The sequence below is a fragment of the Rhipicephalus microplus genome, unplaced genomic scaffold (genome assembly GCF_043290135.1).
Source record: "Rhipicephalus microplus isolate Deutch F79 unplaced genomic scaffold, USDA_Rmic scaffold_24, whole genome shotgun sequence".
In the NCBI taxonomy this organism is placed as follows: domain Eukaryota; kingdom Metazoa; phylum Arthropoda; class Arachnida; order Ixodida; family Ixodidae; genus Rhipicephalus; species Rhipicephalus microplus.
Window position 1 is genome coordinate 3,235,630 of NW_027464597.1, and position 18,805 is coordinate 3,254,434.

The following is an 18,805-nucleotide window of genomic DNA, read 5'->3' on the forward strand; positions in this document are numbered from 1 at the left end:
AAAATGCATCTAAATGTTAAAGATTGGGTTTACAGCACAGCAACAAGTATCTGAGCCTGGAATCATATCATAAAATTTCGTTAGAAGAAAAAGTGTTTGTTGTGGCGACAATATTTACGCATTGACTCCTATGGACGGCTGACGGGGAATCGTGAATTTTTTGTTGTAGCAGAAATTTCAATCAAACGGCATTCGTTTTAGTGGAATTCTACTGTTCATGTACAAACACAAATGCACACGTAAACCTACGTAAAGTATAGTTTAACTGCCCCCTTCAAAAATTTCCGGCTATGCTATTGAATGGCCTGCATGCCATAATAATTCACAAGCCATGAACAGTAAGTAAGGTCACACTGCTGTAAAGATGCCAAAAAAGAAATAGTTTTGAAATGAAAGCTTATTTTCAAAGCATTACCTACAGTATAGTGCAGAAATATATACAGACACCTTTGACAAAAGACGCATACGGCTAAAGAGAGTATGTGTCCTAAATTGAAGTTTAAAACAAAAGCAGACAACTTGGGACACAAGGTGATACCGCATTCTGCAAAACACAAGCGTAAACTTGTCAGCACGTGTGCCTCACAGGCGTGCATTCTTGTCACCAGCACGAGATATGCTGGCAGATATGCTCGATTTTGGTAGCACCATGACGCTATCATCTACAATACAAAGGTCATATACGTTTTCTTTCGTTTCAAATGTAGCAATCGCGTGCCTAGTCGAGAATGAGACTGAAGATTCTCGCAAGTTAATTACAGTGCCATTAGCTCGCAATAAATCCATGCCGATAATCAAGTCTCTTGAGCATTCCAGCAGCACAATAAAACTGGCGACATACGCGAAACCACGTATTCCGATTCTTGCTGTGCATATTCCAGTAGGGTCGACGAGGTGCCCTCCTGCTGTGCGAACTTGTGGTTCAGTCCGAGAAGTCAGCACTTTCTTCAGTATTTTAGAAAGTTCATTATTCATCACTGAATAATCTGCGCCTATATCTAGCAGTCCGATGACTTTGTAGCCGTCAACGAACACATGCAAATCGGAAGCAACGTCACTATTGAAGCACCGGTTTCTGAGTCAGTCGTCGTTCAGAGTCAGCAATGGAGGTTTTTTTGCATTAGTGTCGACAGCGGCCTTGCCTCGACAGGTTGCTGACTCTAGTTTTCCCGACGCAGGCTTGTGGAACGAGACCTTGGGGATCTTGCTGGAGGTCGGGGGCTAGGCGACCTATACCTCCCCGTTGTTGTTGCACAAGGTTGGTGTTGTTGAAAGCCACTTGAACATTGACGACCTGACAGGTATTTTTCAATTTCGAATGGACGTTCACCATTTCGTGGTCGAGGTGCATCGACAGGAAAACCACGTAGTTCTGCCTGGCGGTAGAGGCACGTTCGGTAGAGATGACCAGCCTCCCCACAGTGGTAACAAAGCGGTATCCTGTCAGGAGTGCGCCAGACATCGCTCTTCCTTAGTCTCTCCTCTGGTGTTGGCTGCAGGGCGCTCGGCGGCATCCGGTACTGCATAGGTGTAGCCGCCACGACGTCCACACATCCTGGAGGTCCTCATAGTAGCACATCGACATACATCATTCTCGTCTTCTGTTGTAGTGGCGGCTCTGGCTGTGCGTTGCTTGAAGGTTCACGTACCACCTGCCTGAGCTCCTCACGGATCACATCGGCTAGAGACGAAATCATTGGAGTGTTCTGGTCAAGGCGCTGCTTCTGGAGCTCTTCTCACAAAACAGACCACACCGGCTCGCGTAGTGCTTCCATGCCGTTATTGAAGACTGGTGGCAACATGTCCAAGGAAGTGATAATCACATCCCGGTTGTATAACCTTGCTCGCTGTTGTAGCGTTCTTTCCATTGTAGTCGCCTCGGAACGAAACTCGGCGACGGTGTGCGGCGGGCTTCAAATTAGTCCGGCAAAGAGTTCTTGCTTAACGCCTCGCATCAGATGACGCAGCTTCCTGTCTTCGCTCATATTTGAATCCGCTCGGCAGAATAGGCCAGACATGTGTTCCGCATACATGGCGACAGTTTCATTCTTTCGCTGAGTTTTTGTCTGGAGCGCAGCTTCAGCTCTCTCTTTGCGGTCTGTGTTCAGGAAAGCAGCGAGCAGCTCCCGTCAAAAGCCATCTCACGACCGGAAGGTAGCTTCGTGGTTTTTGTACCGTGATCGTGCGCTATCTTCCAGCGCGAAGCAAACACTTCCACGTTTGCGCTCTTCCCCATATCCGTTAGCCTTTGCGACACGTTCAAAGTGTTCAAGCCAGTCCTCTGCGTCCTCGTAGCTTTCGCCGTGGAGAGGCTTTGGTAGCATTGGCTGGTTCACTACAATGTTGGCTGGAGTGACCTGAGCTGTCATGTCGGTTGCGTACCCGGTCACAGCCGTTGAGGTTCCAAGGGAAGTCGATAAAGGTGAAAATTCAGGACTCTCACCACATAGGCGTCGACTGCAGCGCTGATGAACAGGCGTCAGCTCGTTGGGTCCAAATCGCTGTGGTTCCGGACTGTGCTCAGTCACACGAGAAGGGCTTGGCTTCGCACCCAGCACTTCCACGAGATTTGTAACGCACGGTTCAATGAACACTTTTAATAAGCTAACGTGGGCAGGGTGAACTTGAGCCCGAGAATAATAACACAGCTGGAACGAAATCTTTTGGTTGTCTCGAGCATTCACTTCTGCCTCTTCCTCCACGTTCTTCTTTTTTCCAACACGGGTCGCGCACAGCTGTGCCCCGCAGGCTCGTGTGTCGCAAAACATCTGGAGGGCACAAGTATCAGCTAGCGCGCGTAACTTTAAGTCACATTGTGTCAATATGTAGTTTGTTGTACCCCTTTTGCTGCACAGATTACACCCTACAGAAAGCAATGTGAATGATGTAACAGTAAGGCTAGCCCAGCTTACTGCTCCGGCAACAGATTCCTCTACTGAAATCTGCATTTGCAGAATCTTCATTATCCTAGTAAAAGATATTCCACTGCAGTCTCGTTACCAAAACTTTATTAACAGGAACTGTACTATCCTGGCAGTAGAGACTTCGTTATATATTCACCATTAACAGAATCTCGGTTACTACAGCAACGGAGATTTGGAAAGTAATCATATGACATTCCAGCTGCCATGTTCCATGCATCAGTTGTGAAAAAAAAATCTCTGACAAAGCATTTTTCACATATTTTTTTCTTACACAAGCCGGCAAGCAGCAGCGTTAAGCATCACAAAAAAATTATCAGGGTAACCATGCTGCGAAATTCAAGCAAAATCAAAGCAGTGGTTAGCCTGATACTTGAAGTACGAGCGCGTGACTTTAACAGGGATTTAGTAAGGAAAGTACGAGCGCATACTACCAACTGAAACCTTACTCTGAATGCATTGACACATGTATTGAAAGATAAATATGTTCTGTAGTAACATATAATGACAGAACGTAGCAATAAACATACAAGTGAGGAGAAATAGAAAAATAACCACCTCGCCTGTTGATAAGGAGCTCGGGTTCTTGGAAAGGCTTTGGCAAGGTGCGGCACTTATTTTTTATTTCACAGCATTTGTATTTTCGCTGGATGTTATTGCGGAACATTCACCTGTTTACATATATAGGTCAGTGCTTTCTGAATATACCTCCAGCTGGTAGCACGCATTTGTTTTTGTCATCCTCCGTCTCTGTTAAAGTCACGCACTTATATTTTAAGTACCACGAACCACTGGTTTGCCCTATCGGTTATATTGACAGTGGTCAGCTTTACTTTATAGTAACCTCTCCAGTTTTACGTGTCTAAGCCATGACACAATTATGAGGCATGCATCTGGTAAAGGGTCCTTGGTTATTTCAACCGCCTGAGGTTCTTTAACATTTCAACATCATGCAATATGTGGGCCTCCAGCATTTCACCTCCACTGAAATGAAACCCGTGTTTTATGGTTCACCAGCCGAGCACCGTAACTACCGAGCCAGAGCGGCAAAGAACACTCCTGTTCTTTATTCATGTTTCAAAGCAGCGACGGCCCGAAAACACCTGTGCATTCTCTGAAGCGCACATTTCGGAAGGTGAACGCAAATTATCCACTCTGGTCTCACGGTAACCTCCTAACACTGAAACAAATCGAGGGCTGGGCTCGACGACATAAGTCCAGCCAGGGTAGTCGTATTACAGTTAAGTCCAGCCAGGGTAGTCGTGTTACGGTTCTCAAGTTGAATTTGAATGGCAGAGTCGGAGGAGCAAGCTTTTCTGCTTCTTTTGGAGCAAGTGTACTCCAGTGGCAAAGCGAGGGAGGGAGTCGAGTGTTCAAACGATGGTGGCCAGCATGGGAAAATTGGCAAATCGTACAGCATTGCTTTCACTGCTCTATAGCAACCATTCCGACTCTGAGAACTCCAGAGAACAAGTGATTCATCAGATAATGACAGTGACACCAAAACTGTCACGTACGAGAAGGAATTTGACAGAATTCAACAGAGGAATAGAATTACTAGATGCAAAATATTCTGAGCGACTCGACCACTTCCACTTTTTCCTTGCTCCCATGCTTGCTATGGAGGCAAGGATTTGGAGGCATTGCTCTGCGCCAGGGTCGAGCGCTCGCTCACAGAATCCATTGACTGTTCCAACTCTGCCGCTGAAATTCCACATCAGGTACGCTTCTAAATGGCGTAATTGCCTCCATGCCATGAAAATGTTATCGTTATAACCTTTAATTGCTATAAGGGTTGCACAAAAAAAGCAAAAAGTAGGGAAAGCTGGCTGCTCTCAGAAAACTATATCAAACTGGATATATACGAGGTCTGTTAGAAAAGTATTCAACTTTTTTTTTTTTTTACTTTCGTGCGCACGCGTGAATTTTTTCCCACGTGCCAATAGCGTCAGTTTCTGGGGTGCAGCGTTTGAGTGAGGTAGTGCACAGTGCTTTGGCCGGTTTTCCATTGCAAGAAATATGACGGACTGACTGGAGCAGTGCTACTGCATCGAATTTCGCCAGAAACTAAGGGAGAGCCGAGTGGAAACCACTCAAAAGAACAAGACGGCTTTCGGTGACGTCGCTATGAGTTTCACACAGGTTAAGGAGTGGTACAACCAGTTTAAAAATGGTCGCACATCGATGGAGAGTGATGCCACGCTCCGGTAAGCCATCAAAATACCAAAATGACCAGGTCACTGCCGAAGTAAACGCTGTGGTGATGCGGGACCGTTGTGTGACTATCCGGGAAATTGCGGAAAAGGTGGACATCAGCACTTTCTCTGCAAATTCCATTATGAGTGAAGATTCGGCCATGAAGAGTGTTGCGGCGAAATTCGTGCCAAAACTGCTCAAGGTAGAGCAAATGCAGTCTCACAGGACATGTTCAACTTCACAATCAGTGACCTTACCTTCACTAACACCATTATTACTGACGACGAGTCTTGTGTGTGCGGGTACGACCCGGAAACCAAATCCCAGCCGTCACAGTGGAAGCATTTCACGTCATAAAAAATAAATGCCCGCCAAGTGCGCAGCAACGTCAAAGTGATGCCGAGTGCTTTCTTTGACTCCGACTGTGTAGTGCACCACGAGTACGCACCACAGGGTCAAACAATCACCAAAGAGCACTACAGGGATGCCCTCTACCGCCTATGTGATACTGTGCGGTGCAAGAGACCTTAGTTGTGGTCAACGGGAAATTGGTCCATCCATGATGACTCCTGTAGTTCAACAGGCTCCTTACTCTCCTGATATGGCCCCTGCGACTTCTGGCTGATTTCCAAACTCAAGAGGACATTGAAAAGAGAGTGCTTTTGGACAAGGGAGGACATTATGGCTGCAACGACTGCTGAGCTAAACTCCACTCCGAAAGTGATCTTCTCAGAATGCTTACAACAATGGCAGCACCACTGGGAGAAGTGTGTGGAGTGCCAAGGGCACTACTTTGAAGGGGATTAGGTTTCCAACGCTCCAATTATGCCAGTTTTTTTTTTCTTCCACCAGAGGTTGGATACTTTTCTAACAGGCCTCCTATACCGACACACATCACGATAAGGATAAGAAAGCTGCTGATTTTTTTGACAAGCTTGAAAATTTGGACGCTTCCGTGAGATCGCCAAAAGCCCCAGAGAGCCACTGTGTGACAAGGCCTGAAGTTTCGGACTCTGAGACTGCAAAGTGTCAATTTTTTACACGAATTTCACGCCTGAAAGTAATTTAACAGCGCCGTATCAATTTTTATAAGCCAGCTTTGCTTCAATGTCATAACGCTGCTCAGTGAAGCATAACAATAATCCGTAGGGATGCTGGGGTACATAGGAGTTGTGGTAATGTGTTCAGCAGCTCAAATTCCTTGTTTTATTCTTTCCTTTCGAGGATTTCACGTTCCATGATCTCTCAGAATGGACACCCAACAGGCATAATTCATTGTTATAACTGATAGCGTGGCGTGCGGGCATTGCTGTAATTGGGTTACATTACCACAGAAAATATAGAAATGCCGATGCTGTAGCGACTTTTCTTGGTTATAACCAGCATATATTGTTAAAAATGGGATTGTTATAAGTGGGCTAGACTATTTTTAGGGGGCTGGAGATGTGGTGACAAAAGTGAGGCTGTGCTAGGCGTCAGGAAAAGGCGTGTGGTAGACACGAGGTAATCAGCTGTGGGTATAAGAACGGGGGTTTGCGTGCTCGTTGCTCTTTCCGAACACGAGCACTACTTCTCGTACACCCAAGAAATTCCTTCCCCGCGAAGAGTTGGCTTGGCATGAGAGCACGTCCCTGTATCGACGGCTTTCACTGCGTGGAATTGGCTCATCTCTTTCAAGACGAAACTCTTAGATGCCTCATCAAATGTAAAAACTGACTGGCATTTCGCTTCAGCAGGTGTCGTCAGTGTCAAGACAAGAGATGCGAAAAATCACCGTCACGTCAAAATTATGCCACCGTGTGACAGCATCATAATGTCGCAAGTCGCTAAAATTTATAACATCATTATGACAAAGAAGCTGACTGGGCTAGTTGGTCGTGCATACTTGAGGTTAAGGGACAGGGAGCTCTGCTTATTGAAGTGCAGTAATTGTTGATGCTCTTGGTGGTTTTTCATCTTTGCATCAGTTTTCCTGTGAGTTTTCTTCACTGCGGCTGTACATGACTGCCAGGTGCGCAGGCTCGGTTCAACGCAGTAAAGGCGAGACCACACTTACGAGGTGCAATTGATCGAGTGGATCTAAAGACGCGGCCGACACACAGATCACTACGACAAGCGTGTGAATACAAACGCGGGAAACTCACCTCCGTCGTCCGTGCCAAACTCTTCTAGTAAGTCCGTGAGCGCGTCGCGGAACTCGATCATACCCTGTGCAGGGATGGCGATTTGGGACCTAGGACCACCTCGTGCTATCGTCTGGGACACCTGCGGAGATTTTTTTTTTTTTTTGTCAAGTTCATTTCCAAAGACTGTTGGACGACATCTCAGTCGTAACTGCATAGGGAACAACAACAGGCATGTACATGACAAAAAAAAAATACGACAAGGTAAGCAGGACAGGAATCATTGATGACATAATTATTACAGACAATAGATTGGCTAAACAAGCATTATTTGTGATATTGAGAAAGTGATATCACCTACGGTATGAAAAAAAAATACTGCAAAATGCATTCTAAAGGAGGATGACGGCATTAGAAAAATACTGGCATATTATACTCTCCTAAAAGGTGTTTCGTGCATTCTTCAAAACTTTCAACGGCAGTTGAACGCAACCGAGATAGACCCAGGTAGACGACACCTCTCGTTTGCAATTTTTTAGAAAAAAAATGCAACCATGCATTTCAAGATATGCATTTAGAGTTGAAAACTCAAGACTGCTTGAACTAACATTTCTGGTCTACCTGAAAACAAGGTCGAGTGTGGTCTCCATAATGAATCGTGATCATGATAACGAGAAATATTGGCTTAATAAAAAGTTTTCGGCATAGAGAGAGTTTAGAACAAGAGGCTCCTATTCTCAATCCGAGAGATTTACAAAAAGCACACAGGAGAGGTAAGAAAATAAGTGAGTGCTGTCCAGTTCTAACTTCCATTTTATATAATGCCATGCAACACTATTAGCGCACCAAAACAAAAGTGACAGCACCAATCGGGAACATCCAACTCGCTCATCAAAGGTGAAAGCGTGTGCAGCCTTTTCGCCTCACTCATCCATCATACTCATTTGCCCTCTCGCCTCTACCTCATTCCTTGTATAAGAGTACACAGCGTGGGAAACATTTTCGGGACATAGAAGAAGCCATAGCTCAAATCAAACTCCTCCTGAACTCTCAAAACGAACAGCTAAATACTGCAGCATTACAGGCTAGCCAGAAGAATTTATTTGCCAGCTCACTCCAGCCTGACTAGGGCAGAGGCAGTAACCCTCAGCCAGCCAGCCGCAAACGAACACCTGCATTCATGGTACACTACTGCACCGCGTCTCAGCAGTAGAATACTCATACATCTGCAAGTCCTTCGACATTCCGGACACCCTATTCCATATGGTGTGGGGATGCAGACAAAACCCTGGAACCAGTGCACTGACCAAAGAGCAGTGGGAGGCCAAGTCATGGGACCCAGGCCTGAAGGATCAGCGAAGTCTGGCTCGAAAAGTGCGGGAGATGGCGAAGGCTCACCACTACCTGGAATAAGGAGGCTGCCCACGTTGGGCGGACAGTGCGCTTGCTCAAAATAAAAGTTTATTCTCTCTCTCTCTTTCACACGGGCCTGCGGCAATGCATCGTTGGCAGGGAGATGGGGCATTGGGAGAAGGTTATGCAGTGAAATAACAAATTTCTGCTAAAATTTTGCCCTATTGTCTTTTTTTTTACTGATGCCAATAGTACAAGCTCCATGAAAGCCTGCCCTCGATCATGCACCTGCTTTAAGACCTTTCAAACTTAGTCATGTTAGCTGCTTCCTGCTCAAACCATAAGAGTGCTCTTTCTCAGCTATCGTAAATACTATGCACGTTAAAGGCGCCTTGCAACACTTTTTAGCATGGACAAAAAACACTGTCGATCAATCTGTAATCCACACTCCAGATATACATGCAAGCCAAATATTACAACGCAGCATGTGGCACCTAACTGTCAACTAATTCTCAAAGCCAGCCCGAAATTGCTCCCTCTTCTCTCTACAAATGATGCTGCAAACCCAAATCCCCACGCCATGGTCAAAGTGTGCAGCCATTGGCTGATTGCGGCATAGTTACAGTGGCTGCCGCTGCATGCCGCCCCGTGCCTGCGTCCGTGCTCGTCATCACACCTGAAGGTAAGACGCATTTTTGAAGAAAAATAAAAATAAATGCTCATGGCCATAACACGCTGATGAAGGGGCATCACATCTTCCGCACTCCTTGTCGTCCTTGCCACGCGGAGCTTACAGGGCGCTTGCGGGTACAAAAAGGAGAAAGAAAGCACTTGAAGCGTGCGGCCAACCCCTCAAACTGTGCTTGTAGTTGACGTATTCTGAAGATTTTTGCGACAGTCAATTCATGAGGCAATGAGCTCTTTTAATGAAGCCATTCGACGATAACTCTGAAAAGTGTTGCAGGGCCTCTTTAACAAGTGCTCCTAGCACACAAGATCAAGGCCTGTCATTTTGAACCACTGCCCTTTATAAATTCAATACTTTTTTTTTTCTCATTAGGGCTGCAGGTGTATTTCGAGAGATTTATGGCCATGCCTGTACAACTGGAAAAATTGCCAAAACTTCGAGAGTCTTCACTACAGACCGAAAGAGTTGGAAGGTATGCTTCTCGATATTACCAGCCACTGGCATAGGCGGTGTGAGTGTCGTCACTAGGCTTGCGCAAATAGTGAATGTTTGGTTTGAAGCAAATTCAAATCAAATGGTGATTCGGTTCAAATCATTTAGAATCGAACTCGAATAGTATATTGTAGCAAATAAAGGAGGTAGAAGGAATATGGGCACAAGCAACGGCCATCGCCGCTGGCTCGTTCAGTTGTTCAAATACCTTCGATGTAGCCAGACGTCTGGGTCCAGTTCTCTCCTCGGCATTTTCTACACTTTGTTCTAGTGCTAAAACCCACCAGATCGTCTGGTTGTCGACTCTCACCCAACGATCAACTCCACACCAAGCGCCCCTTTGTCTGAGCAGCCATCTTGCAACATATCTCAATGCGTGATACCCTGCTGAGAGGCTCCAGGAGGTACTCGCCCTAATCATGGCGAAGAACTCCAAGCTAATTTTTCTGGAGAATGAGATCCTAGCCCGCTTTCACTTTGAGGAGCTGGAAGTGGACCTGGCTACCACCGACAAGCACTTGAAGAAAGTCATCTGCGCTGAAATGAGACTTCGCCGTGCAGCCAAGCCCTCGCCCGAATTCTGGACTCTCCTCACTTCGCGTTCCAGCTGGCCACGACTTTTCTTTTGACCAGTCTCTCAATCCTTCTCACGTCAGTGTTGCGGTGGGTCGCAACTTCGCTTTCAACCAGCCTCACAACTCCTCTCCCATCAACATTGCAGCAGGCTGAGACTTCGCCTCCAACCGACCTCCCCACTCCAACGCCAACTACAACACCAACGAGTTTCGGGTGCACGGTGAAAGACCTGTAACTTTCCACGTGACCCATGGTGTTTCGATGCAAGGACTCGATCACAATGTACACCGTAGAGAGGCCGATGGCCAAGGGAAACCCCAAGTGCACCATTCGCATCGACTACGGACCCGGTTTCCCACAGCCTGAGCTACAGCTTGCCAAAGCGGTCTTATTTCAGAAACCAAGAGAGCGAGAGCATGCACGGTTCATTCCACAGTACAGTGTGCCTCCAAGACTTGTCCCAGAAGCAACAGTAGGCAAAACTCTACTTCAACAATACATGCTCCTCAAGCCTGATCCTAGCAGTAGGATCTAGAGTTTGTCTTCCTTCAAGCCCAAGCAAGGCGACCATCGGAACGGCGAGCAGCTGTACCACAACAAGCAGCACTCAACAGGGTACATGCACCCCATGACCGTGTTTGACGCTGCCGAATACCACAAGAAGATGGCGCCTAACACTAGAGACATGCGCTGAATCAACAATTGCTACACTGCACAGCTCTAGCACTGTGCCTCGTGCATCACGCAGGAAACCGGCGGAAACGAGGACTTTGGCAAAGTGGGACACACAGTGGTAGACAAGTCGTCGGTAGACCCGGGAGATGATATCTCCTAATACGCAGCCATGGCTCAGAATCTTGCACCCAAAAATGTCAGCGCAATGTACGTTACAGTTCGCAACGCCGCGCGGGACGAACACTACCAGCAACAGAGCACGTGGGTGAATAACTGCTGCCTGCGAACGCTGACCAGATTCCCGTCCTTGGCGAGGTCATCGCGCGACGAAGCCAGGATGGTTCGGCATCGACCTCGTCGAGCAAGGAAGAAGAATCGTCAACGACCTTGGAGTCTTCATGCAGATTGAATGCACCTGCGAGCCTGGCACACACTCAGGACTAACTGGCACCAAAAGTGATCGAGCGGGATACGTTCGAGCAGGACCTGCAGAAGCTTGACATGAAACGCCAACAAGATCTTGAGCACCACGCGGATTACCAGGAAACCTTGCGAGTCTACAAGAGCAGGCTAAAGTCAGACTCTTTCTACGCGCAAAGGCCACCAGCACGAGTTTTTGCATTGTGTCATGGGAACCAGCAGCGCCAAGCAGGGAAGCAAGTGAAGCGGGCCACAGGATCAAAAGCTAACGGTAACACAAAACGTTACTGTGAAGTCTTCTGGAGACCTGAGTGAGAACAGCCACCTCCCCAAGCTTGAACATTACAGGCAGCAGCTTCCATTGTTGCATGATAACCCCTGCTGACAGACTCGCTCAAAGTGTACGCAACTTTGCTGGCTGTGGGAATGTTGCAAATAAAGGTGGAAGAAGGGTTCTGGGCAAGAGCAACAGCCACGGGTGCTGGCTCGCTCAGTTGTTTTAATATCTTCGATGTAGCCAGACATTTATGTGCAGTTCTTCCCTTCCCGTTTGCTACAATATATATCACATAATATGAAGAAATATCTACACATTTCTGATGACCCAACTAATCTCCACAATGTATTTTAAAATTGAAACAAGGCATATGCTGTAACGTTCACGGTGCTTGCCACATTCTACGTTGAGGCCTTCAGATGAGATTGGCATGCTTGCTATGTTATTTTGTTTTCTTTCCTGCCACCCTCCGATTAGCTGTGCAGCGTTGAAAAACACGTTGCAGAATGAATAAACTGGAATTTGTTTTCCAGGCACAGCATGCATCCATCTGTTCCTTGGGCTGGCGGTTGTCCAGCTGCCAAGTAAATAACATCGCAAATGGCAATATTTTCGGTTCAAGGAAAGTGCGAACTACTTTAAATTGTAGCATGATTTGGCTTTTGGTAGAATGTAAGTGACAACCTGTAAAAAATGTTACATTTTACATTAACGCTACACTTCGAGCTTATAAGGCAGCACAACAAACTTCAAAACTTAAAAAATGATGAATTGTTGAGGTCGTCATATATTCGTTTAAACTTGAAGTGGGGCTCCATGACAGTGTGGATTTCACCTCGTATAGGTGTTTTCACAGCTTAGCAACCTTATGCTGCATTGAAACTATTTTTGCAGAAACATAAATGCAAACTAATGCTCACTTCAACAGGTGTTTTTATGGCTTAACATATCTCCACTGCAGCAAAACCACCTTTACAGGGGCTACATGCAGACCAATATGCATTTATTCATTCATTTTGAATACTTTGAAATTTCTACAAACTTAAATTCAAATCAAAGTGAATCCGAATACCATAATATTTGCCAGATATTCACACAAGCCCAGTCATCACACCTCGAATTGATTGTATGCGTATAAACGCACCATCACACGCTCAGAAAAGGTTTTCTGGCTGGTGGCACCAGCCGAACTCACCCTTAGAAATCGCCCCCTGGAGTTTTCCTTGAGATCCAGGTAGTAGCGCCTATTGTCCTTAATCATTATCTCACTTTTCAACTTGCCATCCTCAGGCAGGTTCTCTGGATTGGGGGGACCTGCAAGACAAACACAGCTGCAATGACTCTTGCCAATCGGAAACTTGAGACATGTACAATGCTCGCAGATTCAAACGCGACAACAAAACTCTCTGCACAACAACTGGTATCTCTCAAAACAGCCACATTATATGGCGACGAATCTAGTCTCTAGAGGCAATATTGGCTCTGATCTATGCATTAGTGTCAAAATTGTGTCGACATGACCCAAAATGAAGAAGGTGGACACGGAAGTATGCGCATTACTTAGCCCTAAATTGTCCCACTTCAATCCGCACGTACTGTACACTGCGCTCACACAAATAGTCTATGCACGTTTGAAACTGAGTGCTGTCAGTAAGAGCATGGTAACAATAACGCCAGTACACACATTTGCTGCATTCTCTCATCTATTTACATGCTTTACATACTTTTCACCCTATTTTATTTTAAGGCACGGAAAAAGAAATGCAAACACTATGGAGGACACGGTACAGAGGGCCGCTAATTACTGATTTATTTGCAGAAATCCGCATACATATATATCCTTGTCAGCGCATGTGCAGAGAACATGTTCACATCGACAGTGGACCAATAGTGCGTGCTCAATGAACATTTCCTCACATTTAAATAGCACTGCAGGTGTGTCACTAACACACACGTCACTTTTTATACTGATATCAAACGCTTTCATCAGTTCTCTGGCTGTTTTGTCTTTATTTCTGATGATAACCCGCACGTCAGAAAAGTGGGGTCCACAAGAACTTGATGGGCAGTTTCTGACTCGCTTAGGCAAATTTGGACTCTTCTTATCTTGCTCCCCTTCTTGCTCATGCTCCCTGATACACTCAAACATCTGCCAGTTTTACCTATGTAGGAGTCTTACCTATGTCTAGTCTATATAGCACATGATACTACATGCTGCTCTGATGATTAGGGGGGATGATGACGACAATGTTTATCATGCTTTTCCATTTTTCGCTGCACATGTATTGACGACACCAGAGGGTCACATTCTACTTCTCACTTAAGACACACTAAAGAGAGAAAGAAACGACTTGGTTTAGCTAGACAAACTGCACTCTCAAAACTCTAGTACCATATGCTTCACCATCATAAGATCATTATTAGCGGAGAAATTCAAGGTTGTAGTTTCCTTATTAAATCTTGTGCTGAAATCTCTGTGCATTTGTCAAAATTTTCAGAATGTGTTTTTTGTATTTTTGCAATATTGGCTCAACAAAATTTTCTGAAAGTTTGTATGCTAGGTCCACGGCACCTAGAGATGACAATGGACCTTGTTTTTATTGATTAGAAGCTACATAGGACCCAGTAGATGGCTTCAACGTCTATGACGTCACAGCGTTTGGTGCCGAAATCTCAAGGTGGTGTCGCCGCCCGCATTTCCTTCTCCCATGTTTCCTCGCTTACCAAGCGTCATGCCGCGGTAAGAGTGGCGTTTTCGAGATTGTGAAATTGTCCTTTAGATGAATAACTGTTTTCCTCTTTAATGTCCCTTTAAACGTTTCTTAAAGCTTAAGTAAGGTCGTGAGCATAGCGTTTCCTACAATGTATACTAGAGAGAACTCTGGCACACCAATCATTCAGCCACCACAGAAGTGACGAGCAATGCACAAATTTGCCTAATCTTCATGCTTGCAGCTTCGAGTGTGCTTGTGGCTTTGTTTATTGTTGTCTTTTGGCTGTTGTTCTGAATAAAAGAACGACTGAATGTGAGCCGATTCGACTCAGTTGACTTATAAGGGTCAAAGTGGTGAAGGAAGAAGTGAACGTATACATTACAATTGCGCCTCATAACATCTCCTATAGTTCTCTTGGCACCACTGTCTTAGTTCTCAATAATATTTTGTCTAACAAAAAAACAATCCCCTAAGTTTACACTTCTTTCCTTCATTCATAGCGAGTGTCTCGTTCTGGCAGACTCAATGCTTTGAGGTGGTATGCAAGGGACAATTGGTCGGCTGCCATCTCGTATTAAGATCCTGTACTACGTCACGCCAAACACGCAAGAGAAAGTGTTCCACAACCACCGCCTTGGCAACAGGTGGTGCTAGCTGATGTTCCCACATTTAAATGCACGTATACATATACTCTATAAATTGGACGGGTGAGGGGGGGAATGACGGCCATCGTAGCTCAGTGGTAGAGCATCAGACGCATTATTCGAAGGATGCAGGTTCAGATCCTGCCGGTGGCAAGTCATCTTTTCGTCCACTTTTCTTTGTTCACATTTACATTACAACTGCTCCTAATAACGTCCTCTATACCTCTCTTGGCATCTTTCTCTGTTATTTCTCATTAATCAAAGTGGTGAAGTGGGATAGCTCAACTTTTGCTGAACTTTGCCTCGCAACAAAGCAACTGTGAGACACACGAAGCCAAATGGAGCCATAAGAATGAAGCTTTGACAAATCTATACCACCATTTCTGAACTGGCTGAAGTGGTACGTGTTGCAGCTAATGCCAGATTTCCCTCTAGTGCATTATTATTAGGAAACTCAACGGTCATTAGTACAACGGCACGCCTTCCTTCTGCACCTCTGTCAAAGTGCAAACTAATCAAGTCCCATCTCTCATGAAAAAAAAAAGCACCGTTATATCAATTGCCCGTTACTACATGGTAACAGTAGCAAGGCCATTTCTTAGTTACTAAGTTGTATCTGAAAATTTGGTATACCGAGGAGGTGTACCTTCATTCTCGTGAAACACAAAGATAATCAAAATAGAGAGGGGAGCCAGACTCACCCAGGGAAGCGTACAGCTCACTGAAGGATGTCAGGTGGTCCCGGAACTCAGCCGCTGTTGACATGGCGAGGAGGAGACGACTTTTCCTACCCACTACCCCGACCTGCAACACATTTCAACAACATGCGCCATTAATGACAAATAGTAATGAACAAAGTTATTGCCAGCTCAAACATAAATTTTTAAGATATCAGAAAGATTTACATAGAGACAAGAAGAGCATCCTACTACTCAATTCAGTCCTCAAGTCAAATATACATGCTTTCATAACATTGACAACTACCAAGTTGTTTTGAAACTTCTAAGACAACTTCGATTTGGCAACTGCATGTGTTTGAACCCGAAACTGAGGTGCAAGTATGATACATTACACAGTGCCTCGAAACAAGTGCTTAAATTTATTTTTTTTCCTTAAGCTGTGAATGAATAGAAGGGACCACCAGATATTATAGTGAAGCAGACATCCTTACGCGATTTCCCAAAAAAAAATCGGAACTGAAATAAGTAATATTTAATAGTTGTATTTGTATGAACTGGATTACACTAGGCACACGCATTATCACATCAACTAACATATTCATCTGTATAAGAATCTATCACGGACTAATCATCAACAAATTGTTCGAGGTGCTGGACTAGTGCTGTTTACTTTGCAGTTTTCGGCTCTCCAAGTAGTCAGGCTCTGCATGGCAGCCCATATAAGAAAGTGCCTCACTTAGAGTGACATTATCAGTTGTGGGCATCTGTGTGTGTCGGCAATGTAGACCAAAGTAAATGTCCTTTTTCTGTATTACTTGGAAAGCAATACTGACGCATTATTTCTCCTTTGCCACTTGCAGCTCGTTTGCTTCAACGTCATGTAATGAATTTAAGGAAACAGGAGAGCTCTTCTGAAACTATCCAGTGGACATGACCACTTTGGCCTGATGCTGTCAAAGCATGTTCAGTAACAGCAAAAGCCGAAAGACATGACATAATCGTGAAGGTGATTTAAGCAGCAGGCCACATTAAACCTAATTAGAGAGCTAACACAACCACAAAATCAGAGTTAATAGAAGGCCGCTGAGATTCCCTAAGGGGAGGCTGAGTTAACTGTATTGAAATGCCCTCTGTGCCACTTAAATTTGTCAAATGTTGTGGAAGCTTCAGGACGTCAAAACGACATCAAGGAAGAACAACTGGTAACAGGGCACATGGCTCGTAAAGCTACGGCCGGTACAGAGTAGACAAAATGAATAGTTCACTAAAATTTAAAATAAACAGTCCACAAAAATTTTAAGTGAACAGTTCACGTAGAGCTCCTCTGAATACTCTGCCAGAGTAAAAAGTTACGAAGTAGCCCTGGCTTGGTGAGAAAACACATCCTGCAGATAGCTAGCACTGCTACGAACATCTCGGCCAAATCTTGCCACCGTGCATGCCAAAGAGAGTTCACAAAAAGCTGAGAGCAAATTCATCATATTATCAGGCACCTTCTTTTAATACAGAGGCTTACCCTCTTTTGAGCTACCAGCGCCTGCTGTTTGATGTCAAACAACAGAAAGCATGTTATTGGCTAAAACCTGACAAATCAAAAGCAGAGTTTGGATCAGACGCGCATCGTGCCATGGGGTGACACCACCTGTTGGCACTATGCTCCACAGTCTGCTAACATTAAACAGTGAGCCACACACCCGCACAAAAATAACAACGGGAAAGAGCGATCGCGTCTCACCGTGCACGCTCAAGGTCACAATGCACGCTGATTGTAACTGCGTATCCCCCAGGCATCCCTCCCTGCCTTGACTTCGAGCATGCTCATCGGGATGTTTGAAAAAAGAGAGCAATTAGAGTGCCCAACAAATCTCAGTAAATTCAGTAAATGTAGGTGGATTGCGGAAACTTTTTTTTCAGCAATCAACTTGTTAGGTAATGAACTCCGATACTGAGGTCCTTTGCTCATTGATTGCAAATGTGGTTGATGACCTCTTTAAGTGAAGCACATGGCTGATAAACTTGGTCTTTTACTGTATAATTGGCTATATTAACGTTTTTATTATACTTACTTTATTACTGCCTCGAACCCACTAATCATATCGCCTATTTGACACCAGCGGCCTCAAAGGACATTTCTGCATAACGACTGCATTTAAATTATATTTTCTTTAATGTCGTCATCAAGGAATGGACTAGCACACATGAAACCATCATTGCATAGTGCTACTCATACAAGAAAGTACTCATGCAGTTATACAATAAAAGATCATTAATTCAAGTTTTATGGGACTGTAAAAAATGTCTGAATTTGAAATAATCTGAAAGACAATCAATAAAACAATGAATACATAAATCTGGCACTTGCATAGGAAGAGAGCAGAGTAAGAACTGCAATTCTCGTCATTCAATATGTGACTGTGGCTCAAGACCTCTGCATCTTCAGTCGAAACATGCTCTAATCCCTTCATTCGCACCCCTGCCAGCAACTCCACCCCACACATGTGACCACAATTTTTTTGCCGAAAAAGTGGCCGGCAACCGATAGTTCATCCCAACGTAGCAAGCGAATTTTATGCCACTATGCAGATTGCAGCAAAAGCTCTTCATCTTCAACAATGTACATCGTATTTGAGTTTCGTAACATTGCACGCACGCTGCCCAATGCTGACATGTGCTACTGAAAGCTGCATCCATAGCAGATGAAATGCACGGGCGCTGAAGACAAGAACATGGCGTCCACGCAATTACAAAGGCATACCCATGCCCTACGTTTAGTGTTGAAACGAAACTGCTGAACACTGCACCTGATGTTGAAAAAACCTGGCTCGCTAATGCTCAATCACAGATGGCAACTATGCACTTCTGAAGGGACGAGGCAAAAATCAAACTACTGCTCGTCGCAGCTTTGACCCTAATCACCATGGACACAACCACAGATAGTGCCTACACAGCCGCGTGTGTCAAGAAAAATTGAAAATGAAACAAGTTTGCTGCAACCAACTCAAGTTCTGGTTGCCAGAAACGCAATTGTGGCAAAATTGTGGAGTTC

General features: G+C 45.0%; 1 protein-coding gene across 2 annotated transcripts in view; it reads right to left on the reverse strand.

Annotated features, from left to right (window-relative positions):
- Positions 1-18,805, reverse strand: part of LOC142786485 (transcriptional regulator protein Pur-beta-like) — a 167,590-nt gene that overhangs the window by 14,560 nt on the left and 134,225 nt on the right. For both annotated transcript variants that reach the window (XM_075884195.1, XM_075884196.1), the window contains 3 exons: positions 15,781-15,883; positions 12,917-13,035; positions 7,262-7,382 (listed from right to left, as the gene is read on the reverse strand). In XM_075884195.1, the coding sequence (XP_075740310.1) occupies positions 7,262-7,382; positions 12,917-13,035; positions 15,781-15,883 (343 nt within the window). The remainder of the gene's footprint in view (positions 1-7,261; positions 7,383-12,916; positions 13,036-15,780; positions 15,884-18,805) is intronic.